At 43.7% G+C, this 15,976-nt stretch overlaps 1 protein-coding gene across 1 annotated transcript in view; it reads left to right on the top strand.

The window, feature by feature from the left end:
• The window catches only part of slc35a1 (solute carrier family 35 member A1), a 38,604-nt gene that overhangs the window by 16,520 nt on the left and 6,108 nt on the right, over positions 1-15,976 (top strand). The window contains exons 2-6 of the mRNA XM_078399808.1: positions 7,035-7,212; positions 10,243-10,402; positions 11,920-12,072; positions 13,910-13,976; positions 15,651-15,827. Coding sequence (XP_078255934.1) covers positions 7,035-7,212; positions 10,243-10,402; positions 11,920-12,072; positions 13,910-13,976; positions 15,651-15,827 — 735 coding nt within the window. The remainder of the gene's footprint in view (positions 1-7,034; positions 7,213-10,242; positions 10,403-11,919; positions 12,073-13,909; positions 13,977-15,650; positions 15,828-15,976) is intronic.

Genomic DNA, 15,976 nt, shown 5'->3' with positions numbered 1-15,976 from the left:
TAATTTCCATCACTACTCTACTTGTTTCGCTTACCTCACATAATTCAATATCCTTCTCCTCGGTAAATACCGAAGAAAAGAAATTGTTTAATATCTCCCCCATTTCTTCCGGCTCAGCACATAGCTGTCCACTCTGACTCTCTAATGGACCAATTTTATCCCTCACTATCCTTTTGCTATTTACATATCTGTAGAACCCCTTGGGGTTTACTTTTACATTACTTGCCAAAGCAGCCTCATATCTTTTTTTCGCTTTTCTAATTTCCTTTTTAAGATTCCTTTTACATTCTTTATATTCCTCAAGAACCTCATTTACTCCCTGCCGCTTATATTTATTGTATATCTCCCTCTTTTTCCGAACCAAGTGTCCAATTTCCCTGGAAAACCACGGCTCTTTCAAATTATTATTCTTTCCTTTCCACCGAACAGGGACATAAAGACTCTGTACTCTCAAAATTTCACCTTTAAATATCCTCCATTTCTCTATTATATCCTTTTCATAAAACAACAATTTCCATTTCACTCCTTTTAAATCCTTTCTCATCTCCTCAAAATTAGCCTTTCTCCAATCCAAAATCTCAACCCTTGGTCCAGATTTGACCTTCTCCATAATGATATTGAAACTAATGGCATTATGATAACTAGACCCAAAGTGCTCCTCAACACATACCTCCGTCACCTGACCCATCTCATTTCCTAACAGGAGGTCCAACACTGCCCCTTCTCTGGTAGGCACCTCTACGTATTGCTGCAAAAAACTATCCTGCACACATTTTACAAACTCCAAACCATCCAGCCCTTTAACAGAATGTGATTCCCAGTCTATATACGGAAAATTGAAATCACCCACAATCACAATATAGGTGGAGACAGGAAGATAGAGGGAGATCTGGGAAGGAGGAGGGGAAGGGAGGGACAGAGGAGCTATCTGAAGTTGGAGAAGTCGACGTTCATACCACCGGGCTGCAAACTGCCCAGGCGAAATATGAGGTGCTGCTCCTCCAATTTCCGGTGGGCCTCACTATGGCACTGGAGGAGGCCCATGACAGAGAGGTCAGACTGGGAATGGGAGGGGGAGTTGAAGTGCTGGGCTACTGGGAGATCAGTTTTGTTAATGCGGACCGAGCGCAAGTGTTCAGCGAAGCGATCGCCGAGCCTGCGCTTGGTTTCGCTGATATAAATAAGTTGACATCTAGAGCAGCGGATGCAATAGATGAGGTTGGAGGAGGTGCAGGTGAACCTCTGTCTCACCTGGAAAGACTGTTTGGGTCCTTGGATGGAGTTGAGGGGGGGAGGTAAAGGGACAGGTGTTGCATCTCGTGCGGTTGCAGGGGAAAGTGCCCGGGGTTGGGGTGGTTTGGGTAGGAAGGGACGAGTGGACCAGGGAGTTACGGAGGGAACGGTCTCTGCGGAACGCAGAGAGGGGAGGGGATGGGAAGATATGGCCAGTGGTGGGGTCCCGTTGTAGGTGACGGAAATGTTGGTGGATGATATGTTGGATCCGCTGGCTGGTGGGGTGGAAGGTGAGAACGAGGGGGATCCTGTCCTTGTTGCGAGTGGGGGGAGGGGGAGCAAGAGCGGAGCTGCGGGATGTAGAAGAGACCCTCGTGAGAGCCTCATCTATAATGGAGGAGGGGAAGCCCCGTTTTCTGAAGAACGAGGACATCTCGGAAGCCCTAGTGTGAAACACCTCATCCCGGGCGCAGATGAGGCGTAGACGGAGGAATTGGGAGTAGGGGATAGACTTTTAGCAGGGGACCGGGTGGGAAGAAGTGTAGTCCAGATAGCTGTGCGAGTCGGTGGGTTTGTAGTAAATGTCCGTCACTAGTCTGTCTCCTGTGATGGAGATGGTGAGGTCCAGAAACGGGAGGGAGATGTCAGAGATAGTCCAGGTATATTTAAGGGCAGGATGGAAATTGGAGGTGAAGTGTATGAAGTCAGTGAGTTCTGCATGGGTGCAAGAGGTAGCACCAATGCAGTCGTCGGTGTAGCGGAGGTAGAGTTCGGGGATGGGGCCAGTGTACGTCTGGAACAGGGATTGTTCGACTTACCCGACAATGAGGCAGGCGTAGCTAGGGCCCATGCGAGTTCCCATAGCTACGCCTCTGGTTTGGAGGAAGTGGGAGGAGTCAAAGGAGAAGTTGTTGAGGGTAAGAACCAGCTCTGCTAGGCGGAGGAGAGTGTTGGTCGATGGGGATTGGCTGGTTCTACAGTCGAGGAAGAAACGGAGGGCTTCGAGACCATCCTTGTGGGGGATGGAAATGTAGAGTGACTGGACATCCATGGTGAAGATGAGGGAGTGGGGGCCTGGGAACCGGAAGTTATCCAGGAGATGGAGAGCGTGTGAGGTGTCTTGGACGTAGGTGGGGAGGGATTTAACCAGGCAATAATCCAGGTGTAGCCACGCCAAGGTCCGGTACAATCGCAGATAGCATGGCTCTTTTTAATTTCCTCTTACAATAAAGGTGTGCATGTTATTTGCCTTCTGATTGCAACAATATATTTGCTTTTGGTGATTGATCAGATGCCTGAACTGCTTCTGAACAGATACATCCATTTTTTGTCACACAGTGGGGGTGGGTATATGGATCGAGCTGCCAGAGTAGTGTAAGAAAATAACTGCAGATGCTGGTACAAATCGAAGGTATTTATTCACAAAATGTTGGAGTAACTCAGCAGGTCAGGCAGCATCTCAGGAGAGAAGGAATGGGTGACGTTTCGAGTCGAGACCCTTCGGAAGGTCTCGACCCAAAACGTCACCCATTCCTTCTCTCCTGAGATGCTGCCTGACCTGCTGAGTTACTCCAGCATTTTGTGAATAAATACCTTCGAGCTGCCAGAGTAGGTAGCTGAGGCAGTTACTATAACATTTGGACAGGTACATGGATAGGAAAGGTTTAGAATATGGACCAAAGCAAAACCGGACAGCCGGGACTAGTGTAGATGGGGCATCTTAGTTGGCATGGGCAAGTTGGGCTGAAGGGCCTGTTTCAATGCTGTATGACTCCGTGTATCCTTTCACTGTCCATGCTTTCACCCAGTTTTGTATCATTAGGAACTTGGATCTATTTCATTGGATTCCCTCACCCAGTCCATCGATTGTGAACAATTGGGCCTCCTGCAACAATCCCTGAGAACGACAATTAACCAATCTACAAACCTCTTCAATATATTATTCCCAATATCACACAATCTAATTTTGTTTAATAATCTCTTTGTGGCACTGCAGAGGCCAAACACACCAATCCCCTTGTAGTCCTGAATCTATCCTGCTAGTTAGTGTCAAAAAACTAAAACTGGTGCAACTGGTAGAGTAGCTATCTCACAGTGCAAGAGAGCCGGGTGCTGCCCTGACCTCAGGTGCTGTCTGTGGACATTTTTTGTACCAGGTTAATTGGCCTCTGCAAAATGCCACTCGTGTGTAGGTAGTCGATGAGAAAGTGAGATTGCATCGAACTATTGTGAACAGGTGATCAATGATTGGTGTGGATTCGGTGGGCTGTAAGGCCTGTTTCCATGCTGTATCTCTAAACTAAGCTAATAGGCCTGTTAAATATAGTTAATGCTGCAACATGCCGGGTAACTAGGCTGTGCTGTTGGTGTCAACAAAGAGTTCAGTAACAGAAATGACATTCACTTGAATGGCTTCACTGACTTCCTCCCCAAAGGGAGTCAATAGTGTTTTAATGTTGTACGTACGGACAGAACAATGAAATTCGTACTTGCAGCAGCTTGAACAGGTTTATAAACACATTACTCAATAGATAATATAATATAATACCAAACACAAAAGTGCAATGTTTTTTTAAAGCCTCAGATCAGGCCCATTTGTTTACCCCAGGTCCAAGCAGCCAGATTCGTCCGTGTAATTACTGGAATATTGTGGTAAATTTGTTTCACTCTGGGCCTTTGCTGACAGAGGGAATTGGGGCCTTTGCTATTGTGTACAAATCCCAAACTGGCCACTTGCACTGACAAATATTGGAAGAATTTAAAAATACATCAAAGTTTCAATATTTGACTTTTCTGACATCACACTGTATGGCACTGGGGAGGGTGATAGTTCTAAATCCCTGATGTTCATAACTTTGTAAGTTATAGACCCAGAATTAGGCCGTTCAGCCCATCAAGTCTACTCCACAAGTCTAGTCATAGCAGGTCTATTTTTCCCTCTCGACCCCATTCTCCTGCCTTCTCATAATCCCTGGCACCCTTACTAATTAAGAATCTGTCAATTGGCGCCTTAAAATATCTGCTGACTAAAGAAATTCATCATTTCCTTTCTAAAGGTACATCCTTTTATTCTGAAAGGGATTTCTTGTGAATTTGGTGTTGCGAATTCAATTTCCAATGTGTTCCATTGATTCTCGTGCGTCTACAAAATTAGGAGGAATAGAGGACAAACAATTCATCAGTGATGATGTAGCATAGAATGCTTTACACTAAGGTATAAGGTTTGGGTTGATGAGAGATAGTTAGCATGATTTTGTGCTCAGAGACCCTGTCTCTGAGTTAGTGTTTTTTTGAAGAAATGGCCAATAAGGTGGTTGAGGCAGGGATGTAGATATAGTCTATGGATATTCATCAAGGCTTATGGCAAGATTCTGCATGGTAGGCTTCTCTGTAAGGCTTGATTACAAGGGATCAAAGGAGAGCTAGCTAACCGGATACATGATTGGCTTCAAGGAAGGAAGCAGGGTGTGATTGTGGAAGGTTGTTTAATGGACTGGAAGTCTGACTAACGTTGTGCCTTGGGGCTTTCTGTGCTGGGCCCATTTGTGTTTGTCGTCTGTATCAATGATTTAGATAAGAATGTACAAGGCACGATTATTACGTTTGCAGATGATATTAAAATAGGCAATATCTTAGACAGTGAAGATGGTTATCAAGAATTACAGCAGAATTTCGATCATCGAGACAAGTGGCCCGGGGAAAGGCTAATAGAGTTTAAGTCAGATAAGTGTGAATTGTTGCATTGCAGGAAGTCAAACTAAGGCAGAACCTTCATTGGTAGGTAGGGCTTGGGGAGTTTTGTAGAGCAGAGGGATCGAGGAGTACAAGTACATAGTTCCCAGAAAGTGGTATTGCAGGCAGATAGGGTACAGTGAAGAAGGCTTTTGGCACTTCGACACTTCAGTCAAGGAATTAAGAAAAGATTTTGTGACATTGTTATAGTTGTACAAGACATTAGTGAGGTTGTATATGGAGTATTGTGTTCAGTTTTGGTCAGGCTGCCATAGGAAAGATACTGTTGCAGCGTAATGCAATTGTATGTCTCTGTAACCTCAAATTTGATGCTTGTGCCTCCATTTTCCCCAATCTTCCAATCTACCTTATGTGGCCTTTGTACTTTAAAAAAAAATCTAGACTTTCTCTGTAGCTGTAACACTCTGCACTCTTGTCTATTTTCTCTTTTGGACTCCCTAATATACTTGTGTATAGTATGATTTTCTTACAGAATTTGCAAAACACACACTTGCTGCATGTAATAATAATAATAATACATTTATTTTATATAGCGCTTTTCAAGATACTCAAAGACGCTTTACAGAGCAAACAAGACATAAAAACAAACAAACAAACAAAAGATTTGTCCTGACGGAGAAGCGGCGAACAAACAGCGCCAGCGTCCTCTCACGTCAGGGTCCGGCAGTAAACAATAAAGAACACGAGACACACAATTACAATTTAACACAGACAGCCATCACAGTGATTGCTCCAGGCACACCCTCACTGTGATGGAAGGCAAAGAAAAGTCTTATCTCCTCCTCATTCTTCTCCCGCGGTCAGGCAGTCAAACTGCTGCCTCGAGGCAATCGAGGCTCCCGACTTTTGAAACCCCCGCCGGGTGATGGAAGGTCCCAGGCCGAGCCGAGCAGGCGGATGAAGGTCCTAAGCCCCCACCGGGCGATGGAAAGTGTCGCGGCCGAGCCGCGCAGGGCGATGAAGGTCCTGCGAGCGGGTCGATTGAACCTCGCGCTTCGGGGCGGTCGAAGCTGCTATGGCTGGAGCTCCCGAAAGCCGGTCGCCAGCCAGGGACCTGCGAGCTCCTGATGTTGCGGTCTGCAGGGCCCACGGCCGAAGCCTCCAAGATAGTAAGTCCAGGCCCTGCGACCGGAGTCTTCAAGGTCGATCCCAGCTGGAGGCCGCTGACTCCACAGTGTTAGGCCGTAGCGCGAACAGAGATACGACACGATAAAGGTCGCATCTCCGTTGAGGAGGAGATTAGAAAAATAGTTTTCCACCACCACCCCCCACATATACACAGCTAAAAATAAATCAAAACATACATTTAAACGATAACAATAGACAAAGACAAAAAAAGACAGAGAGACTGCCGGTCAGCTGCAGGGCGCAGCCACGCCCCCATGTGACATAATAAATCAATATTGTATGACTGGCTATCACTACTAGCTGACTCATTTTATGCTGAACATTGTAATCTATGTATGGTTTGTAGCAAGAGACCTAACTGTAAATTGTGGCAGACCATGACAGGAAATTGGATGAACTACAAATGACTTAACCTTTAATTTAGCTGCATTTACTTCATTGTTACATTTCAGTGCAAGTGTCCATTTTGCTGAGCCAGTGCCATATTATCACATCACATATCTCCTTTGAGGCCCCCTGACACAGGGACTTGCACAGTGTTGGCTTTAGTTCCGATGAACTAAAGGATTGGGATTGGAATGTTGAGAACAACTAATGCATTTTAACCAAAACCAAAAGTAAACAAAAGTTGTTTAGTACCAAAAAGGTAGTTGAGGCAGGGACTATCGCAATGTTGTAAGAAGCAATTGATCAGGTACATGGATAGGACAGGTTTAGAGGGATATGGGCTAAACGCAGGTAAGTGGGATGAGACATGTTGGTCAAGTTGGGCTGAAGGGCCTGTTTCGGCACTTTGGCAATGGAACTGAAGACAAAAGTCAAAACTCGGTGTTTAACAAATTAGTGCTGAGCTGTGCTTAAGATCCACATTTTTTTTACTGTTCTAGAAATGACTTTGTATGGTCTCTTTAATCTTGCAGAGAATGTCAGCTTGCTGTTTAAGTTGTACTGTCTGACGGTAATGACAGTTGTGGCCGCCACCTACATCGTGGTGTTGCGATACACAAGAACAGTCTTAACGGAAATGTACTTTGCAACCACAGCTGTTTGCATCACTGAAGTCCTCAAATTAATTTTGAGTCTAGGTATATTAACAAGGTATGTGTGAAGTCTTAATACCTCGTACTTTCCACAATATTTAATAATGACTTGCAAACAATGTCTCAACTACTTTTGCTGCATATTCTTTTCACGGTAGAATGCTCATAAGACCTTAAGACGTAGGAGTAGAATTAGGCCATTTTGGCCCATCGAGTCTACTCCGCCATTCAATCATAGAAACATAGAAAATAGGTGCAGGAGTAGGCTATTCGGCCCATCGAGCCTGCACTGCCATTCAATATGATCATGGGTGATCTATTTCCCCCCCTCATTCTCCTGCCTTCTTCCCTATAACCTTTGAAGCCCTTGGTGTTCAAGAACCTGTCAATCTCCATTTTTTAAATATCCAATGACTTGGCCTCCATAGACGTGGCATTGAATTCCACAGATTCGCCACCCTTTGGCTAAAGAAGTTTCCATTCGAAAGGTACGTCCTTTCATTCCGAGATGAGGCTTATGTCCTAACTGTGTATAACAACCCCTCCCCACCACTGCTGGTCACTTTCCTTTTAATTGGCATTCCTTGAAAGTGGTGTCACATGTAGATAGGGTGGTCGAAAAGGCTTGCAGCACATTGGCCTTCATCAATCAGTGTATTGACTGTAGAAGTTGGGGGGGTCATGTTGCAGTTTATATAAGAAGTAGGTGAGGTCACATTTGGAGTATTCTGTTCAGTTTTGGTCACTATGTCGTAGGAAAGATATTGTCAAGCTGGAAAGGGTGCAGAGAAGATTTACGAGGATGTTGTCAGGGCTCGAGGGCCTGAGCTATAGGGAGAGGTTGAGCAGGCTAGGATGCTATTCCTTGGAGTGCAGGAGGATGAGATGTGATCTTATCGATGTGTGCCAAATCATGAGAGGAATAGATCGGGTAGACGCACAGAATCTCTTGCCCAGAGTTGGAACCGAGAACCAGAGGACATAGGTTTAAGGTGATGGGGGAGATTTGATAGGAACCTGAGGGATTACTTTTTTTACGCAGAGGGCGGTGGATGTATGGAACGAGCTGCCAGAGGAGGTAGTTGAGGCAGACACCATTGCAACATTTAATCATTTAGACAGGTACATGGATAGGACGGGTTGAGAGGGATGTGGACCAAACGCAGGCAGGTGGGACTAGTGTAGATGGGACATGTTGATCGGTGCGGGCAAATTGGGGCGAAGGGCCTGTTTCACGCTCTATGACTCGACTTTATAATCCATTGCCTTAAACATCCCTATACCTGCAGCACACTGAGGCGGCAGTATGCACCATCAACAAAGTGCCCTCCGTCGTCTTTGAATCACCACCTAAACAGAAGCATCTAAGGCCAAGAAGAATGAGGGCAGCATATGCCACCTGCATATTACTCTGAAATAAAACCATCCTTTATTGGTCCTTCATGGAATTGTGTCTAAATACGGGAACTTCTCTCCTCTGTCTCAGCTTGGGAGAACCTTCGTTACCGGAACTACAGTGGCTCAGGAAAAATGACTCGTCTCAATTGCCTTGGGAGTAATTAGAAATATAGAAAATAGGTGCAGGGGGAGGCCATTTGTCCCTTCGAGCCAGCACCGCCATTCATTGTGATCATGGCTGATCATCCACAATCAGTAACCCCGTGCGTGCCTTCTCCCCATATCCCTTGATTCCGCTAGCCCCTAGACTCTACCTAACTCTCTAAAATTCATTCAGTGAATTGGCCTTCACTGCCCTCTGTGGTAGAGAATTCCACAAATTCACAACACACTGGGTGATTTTTTTTTTCTCATCTCAGTTTTAAATGGCCTCCCCTTTATTTTTAGACTGGCCCCTGGTTTTGGACTCCTCAACATTGGGAACATTTTTCCTGCATCTAGCTTGTCCAGTCCTTTTATAATTTTATATGTTAGGGCCGGCTGACCAACGTTTGGCCATAAATGCCCCAAAATTCCCCAATATATCATACGGGGAATGTATAGGAAGAACATGCAGTCTTTTACCCAGGTTAGGGGAATCAAAAACAAGAGGACATATGTTTAAGGCGAGAGGGAAAAAAATTACTACGAACCCGAGGGGAATTTTTTCACTCAAAGGGTGGTGGGTATATATGGAAGGGGCTGCCAGAGGAGGTAGTTAAGGCGGATACTATACACAGCATTTAAATGGCATCTGCTCAGGTACATGGATGGGAATGGTTTAGAGATATGTGGGCTAAGATCATAAGCGATAGGAGCAGAATTAGGCCATTCGGCCCATCAAGTCTACCCCACCATTCAATCATGGCTGATCTATCTCTCCCTCCTAACCCCATTCTCCTGCCTTCTCATAACCTCTGACACCTGTGCTACTCAAGAATATCTATATCTGCCTTAAATATATCCACCGATTTGGCCTCCACAGTCTTCTGTGGCAATGAATTCCACAGGTTGACTGCCCTCTGACCAAAGAAATTCCTCCTCATCTTCCTAAAAGAACGTCCTTTAATTCTGAGGCTCTGACCTCCAGTCCTAGACTCTCCCACTAGTGGAAACATTCGCTCCACATCCACTCTATCCAAACCTTTCACTATTCTGTACGTTTCAATGAGGTCCTCCTTCATTCTTCTAAACGCCAGCAAGTACAGGCCCAGTGCTGACAAACGCTCATTGTATGTTATCCTACTCATTCCTGGGATCATTCTTGAAAACCTCCTGTGGACCCTCTCCAGAGCCAGCACATCCTTCCTCAGATATGGTGCCCAAAATTCCAAATGCAAAGGGGACTAGTTGAGATGGGGTGTCTTAGTCTGTGTGGGTGAGTTGGGCCTGTTTCTGTGCAGTATGATTCTGACTTACTAGGACTCTGTTTAATAAAATGACATCATTATAGTTTCAGCCATGGTGCCGATATACTGCGCGTACTGTTCAAACTGCATGAATGCCTGTACTTCCTTCATTGCCTTGAGACTTTTGTCTAACTTGACTCTGGAGAAAGAAAGAGGTCTTTAGGGATTGTGCATGAAAGTTTCAATATGCATCTTTTTGATTATTGATATAACAAGGTTTATTGCCCTGCTTTCTTCCCAAGGGACGTGGGCAGTTTGCGTGGCACGCTGTCAACATTGTATGAGCACATACTCAGGAGTCCCAAAGAAATGCTGAAACTCAGTGTTCCATCTGTGGTGTATGCTGTTCAAAACAACATGGCCTTTGTGGCACTTAGCAACTTGGACGCAGCAGTGTATCAGGTAAGAAGTACCTGGGATACTCGGATCTCAAAGTCAAAGAATTTGCATTTTATCTTGTGGGGTTGGATGATGTATGTTTTACACTTTTTATAAATTAAAAAAATTTGTTTATTGATCATTAATTGAAAGGTAAAATTACGGTAAAGAACAGCAAAATGTTCTTTCAGAAGTGCAATGTGTCAAATAGGCCTATTCTGCTGTAATATTAAGTCAGATGATCAAAGGACGGTGAAAGAGAGATTTTTTTAAAGGAGGAAACTTTCAGAAAGGTTTAATGAGCGAATTCCAGAGCTTCTGGTTTTAGCAGGTGTCAAAGGTAGATGATTGAGAGGCTAAACTCAGTGAAGCGGTTAGATCTTGGTTTGTGCAAAAACATGAAGTGCTGGGAAAACTCAGTGGGTCGAGCAGCATCTGTGGAGGGAACTGGATAGGTAACGATCTGGTCTTGACCTTTCCTGAAGCAACATCTATTTGTGCCTTCCACTGAGCTGCTTGACCTGCAGAATCCCCCTAGCTCTTTGTGTTTTTTTCAAGATTCCAGCATCTGCAGTTTCTTGTGTCTTGACATTTTGGCTTGGGATGTGAACATGTAAAAGGACTAGAGAAGAATAGAGATATTGACATTGTGAGGTAGAAATAATAAACATTGTTCACAGTTTGACATAATGCTTTAAAGTGTCATTTTTAGCGTTGTTACAAACTATTCAAGTAGTTCTGCACATTACATTTCCAGTTATACAAAGATGTTGGTGAGGCCAAATTTGGAATGTTGTGTTCGGTTTTGGTCACCCTGCAAGAGGAAGGATGTCATTAAGCTGGAAAGAAAGACCGCGGAGAAGTTTTACGAGGTTGTTGCCAGAGCTCGAGGGCCTGAGCTTTCGGGAGAGGTTGGGCAGGCTAGGACTTTACTCCATGGAGTACATGAGGCTTGGGGTTGATCTTGGGTGTATAAAATCACGAGGGGAGTTGATCGGGTGAATACAGAGTCTTTAACTTGGGATAGGAGAATCTAAAAAAAACAGAGCAATAGGTTTAAGTTGAGAGGGGCAATATTTAATGGGAACCTGAGAGACAAATATTTTGCTCGGGGGGGTATATGGAACGAGCTGCCAGAGGAGGTAGTTTAGGCAGGGACTATAAACAGCATTTAAGAGACACTTGGGCAGGTACATAGATAGGAAAGTTTGAGAGGGGGGTCAAATGCAGGCAAATGGGACTAGGTTATTCCTGTTTAATAATTTAAAGATAAAACATTATGGGGAAGAACAGCATAATGTGGCTCGGTAAATAGTTCTTTCAGAGGCGCAATGTACCAATTAGACTCGCTCTGCTATAATAAATCGTATGACCAAAGGATTAGACAAAGATTTTTAAAGTAGGAAACAGACTTAGATGGGGCCTGATCTTGGTTGGCATGAGTTTGGTGGAGATGGCTGTTACTGTGCTGTGTGACTGACTATAGATCATTGGCAATGTAAAGCTTCTGTTTCTAACTAGTTGTTATTTTTTTTTTCCAGGTGACCTATCAACTAAAGATTCCAAGCACAGCACTCTGTACAGTCTTTATGCTGAATCGTTTTCTTAGCAAACTGCAATGGCTTTCTGTATTTATCCTTTGTGCAGGAGTGACACTGGTCCAGTGGAAGCCTATGGAAACTACAAAGGTGCAGGTGAGGGACTGTGGTTTGGGTGATGACTTGGGTGAAGGTGGCATGGCCTGGCTGAGCTGAACGACCTTACCCGTGTTGCACTCTGTCCAATTTAATCTTGTGCCTGGCAGGCTCGTATGAGTGAGATTCTGGAAAAGGTTGTGAATCCCGTAACTGTGCAAGACGTTGGTGCGGCAGCACTTGGGAGTATTGTGTTCACTTTTGTTCACCCGGCTGTAGGAAAGATGCTATTAAGCTGTAAAGGAAACAAGATTTCAGAGGATGTTGCCAGGAATCAAGGGCCTGAGCTACAGGGGGAGGTTGTGCAGGCTGGGACTTTATTCTTTGGAGTGCATGAGGCTGTGGGATGATCTGAAAGAGGTGTAGAAAACCATTAGGTGAGTAGATAGGGTGAATCTGCAGTCTTTTACCCAGGGTAGGGGAATCGTGAACTTGAGAGCATAGGTGAGAGGGGAAAGATTTAATAGGAATCCAAGGGGCAACTTTTTCACACTGATGAGGATGGGTATCTGGAACGAGCTGCTAGAGGAAGTAGTCGAGGCAGGTACAAGAACAATATTTAAAAGACATTTGGAATGATGCATGGATATTTTGCAGGATGTGGGCCAAACAAGGGTAAATGGGGCATCGTGATCGACCAACCTGGACGAGATGGGCCGAAGGGCCTGTTTCTATGCTCTGGTCCGAGCCATTGCACTTAAAGAAGCAGAGGTGCTACCTTTGTCACTCCCTGGCACATTTTCTGTGTCTAAACCCGTTGCCCCTTCACCCCACATATTTAAAAAGTGTTTTAAATAGTCTTTGCATGACAATTTTTGAGATTGATTCGTTGACATCTTGGTAATTAATATAGATTTAAGCCTTATTGGAACACAGTTGGTCTTGAGCTTATATAAGAATTCCTGGAGTCCATGCAATTTCACTATAAGCAGAAGAAAACAGACCAACAACCATGGATCAAGGTTTCGGCATGGAATGCTGCACTATAGTTTAATAGCAAAGTGGTCGGAAATGCTGGAGGGCAATTTGAAATCCAACTTTAAGTCAAGTAAAGACACAAAGTACCGGAGTAACTCAGTGGGTTAGGCAGCATCCCTGGAGAACAAGGCTAGGTAATGTTTCGGATCATACACAAAGTCAAGTAAAATTGGTGCAGATTGAGTCTGTTCAAAATAAGCCATAGCCTGCTTCAACATCATTCCTGTCTGGTTGACTCTTCCTCCTCCGTTCAAACGCAATAAAAATAAATGCAACTTTCCAGTGATGTTCGCAACCTCCGAGTGATTTATTTAACGTACAATGTTTTCACTTGTTAGACAGAGCGGCGCAGTGGTGCAGCGGTAGAGTTGCTGCCTTGAAGCGCTAGGGACCCGAGTTCGATCCTGACTACGGGTGCTTGTACATTCTCCCTGTGACCGCGTGGGCTTTCTCTGGGCGCTCCGATTTCCCCCACATTCCAAAGACTTGGGTCAATGGTTCTGTAAATTGTCCCTAGTGTGTAGGATGGAACTAGTGTATGGGTAAGATAGACCCAAAATGCTGGAGTAACTCAGCAGGACAGGCAGCATCTCTGGAGGGAAGGGTGTGGACCTGGTGAGCTGAAGGGCTTGTTTCCACGTCGTATCTCTAAACTAAACCAAGATGTTGTGAGGAAGTAAACAATATGATTTTGAAGATGCCTTTTCTCATTTTAAAAAGAACTTGCCGGGCGCACACGTACAAATGTTGCTTGACATACTCAGCTGTGTATTGCTGATCTGATCCGCAAAGTAGCACTGCATTATTCTCGTACAGTAAGAGTGCCTGTCTTTACAGCATTAATACTCTGATATTGCAGGTTACACAGAATCCAGTTTTGGGATTTGTTGCCATAGCCATTGCAGTATTGTGTTCTGGATTTGCTGGTAAGATATAAACTGATATTTAATAGCACCTTCCCATTAGTTGCATATTGTATTACAATGTTAGTTCATCATTTGGAATGGTGTTTGTAAGAGCAGTTGTAGGTCATTTAGTTATTTGCATTGAGCTTAAAACAAACTAGCAGAATAGTGTCTCTAACTTCTACCGTTGGGGTTAGGAGGGAGAGATAGACCAGCCATGATTGAATGGCTGAGTAGACATGATGGGCCGAATGGCCTAATTCTACTATCATTTATGATTTCTCAACATCTTGAAAGCGTCTAACCTCTGGGCAATACCAAAGATAGACACAAAAAGCTGGATTAACTCAACGGGTCAGATAGCAGCTCTGGAGAGAAGGAATAGGTGACGTTTCGGGTCAAGACTCTTCCTCAGATTGGTAACTGGGCAATTCCACTCTATGTTGTGGCATTTTTCCATTTAATCTAAACCATTTAACTAGGTGCCAGTCAGTTGCACTTGCTTCAATGCTAATGTATCTTTCCTTGCTTGCACTGACAAGCCTACAGTTGTGCTCCAGTTGTGTCTGGCATAGCTGGAGAGTAACATCTTAAGCTCACTCGGATATAAACACTAGCATTCCATTGAACCCTGAATTTTCATTAAAAAAAAAAACTAAATTTCTTTGGATGTCTATTGGATTTAACTTTTCATTATTTGAAGGGCGAATTTATTTTTTAAAAATTCATTGATGTTAGTTTGTATTTCCCTCATCTTCTCTTAGTTTAAAATTTAGTGCAACTATTTACACTTCTTGTGGCACCTTCTATCTTTTGATTCCATTTTGAAAACGGGAAATTTGATCTGCTTGCCACTAGTCTGATGTTGCAAATTTGGAGTACCTGTTCTGTATCCCTGTTCTGTATCCCTGTTCCCTGTTGTCTCTTCCTCGTCTGCTATTTTAAACAGGTCAACAATTTGGGCCTCTGCACCCTATTCACGAGGGTAGAAGATGCTAAGTTTTGACTAAAATCAAGCTAATCTAACATGTGCCTGCAGGTGTCAAAAAAATCTGGAAGTAGTTTAATGATGTGTGTAATTAAATATTCAATAACAGGTGTTTAGTTGTCAAGCTTGGCCAAGATAGCTAACTATGACAGATGCAGATTGTGTAGTGCAATGAAGTACACTGTCAGTGGTTCAGCCTTGTGTAAATCAGCAGGCACAGTATTTCTTGTATGAGATGCCTTGGAGCATAAACAAGCAAGAGAACCTGTACGAATCAATTTTTGCAGAACTAGCTGGGGCCAAATTGACCACTCCCAAAATATGGAGGCTCCCTACCAGTTTGAAGATATGCGAAGCACAGGAATTTACAAAAGTCTTCAGCATAATAGAGATTTAAAACAGCTGTGGCACTGGAAGTGTTCAATGTTAGATCGTTTTTACAGAATATTACAAACGATTACTAAAATAAAAGTTTCCTAAATAGCAGGACATTAGGGGCAGATGAGACATATTAATCTAATGTCTCTTATTATAAGCTTAATTATCTTATTAAGTTTATTTCCCGAGGCAAGAACATTAACCTTCTAACCACATTGAGAGCGTTTAGATTTAGGTGTTGTTTGAACAAATTAATTGTGTAACATAAATTTTAAATGTTCTTTGTTTTTCTGTGTTGTTGATGTTTTTTAATTTTATTCCAATTTTAGGTGTTTACTTTGAGAAGGTTCTGAAAACATCTGACACCTCTCTGTGGATCCGTAACATACAGATGTATATTTCTGGCATTGTGATCACTGCATTTGGAGTTTACTTGAATGATGGCACCCAAGTGCTGGAGAAAGGCTTTTTCTTTGGATACACCCACTGGGTTTGGATTGTTATATGTGAGTACAATTACTTTCATAATGGGTGGATGTACACTAGGTATTCTATTGCATTATTAATTATGTGAATTACACCATTCGGAACCACAAAGCAGTCTTAATTTATCCCAGTAAGAAAATGGGTTTTCACTGAGCAAACTTGATTGGCT

Source organism: Rhinoraja longicauda, chromosome 5 (assembly GCF_053455715.1).
Source record: "Rhinoraja longicauda isolate Sanriku21f chromosome 5, sRhiLon1.1, whole genome shotgun sequence".
NCBI classification, from domain to species: domain Eukaryota; kingdom Metazoa; phylum Chordata; class Chondrichthyes; order Rajiformes; family Arhynchobatidae; genus Rhinoraja; species Rhinoraja longicauda.
The sequence above is the reverse complement of the archived record's forward strand: the minus strand, read 5'-3'. Positions and strand labels throughout refer to the sequence as shown.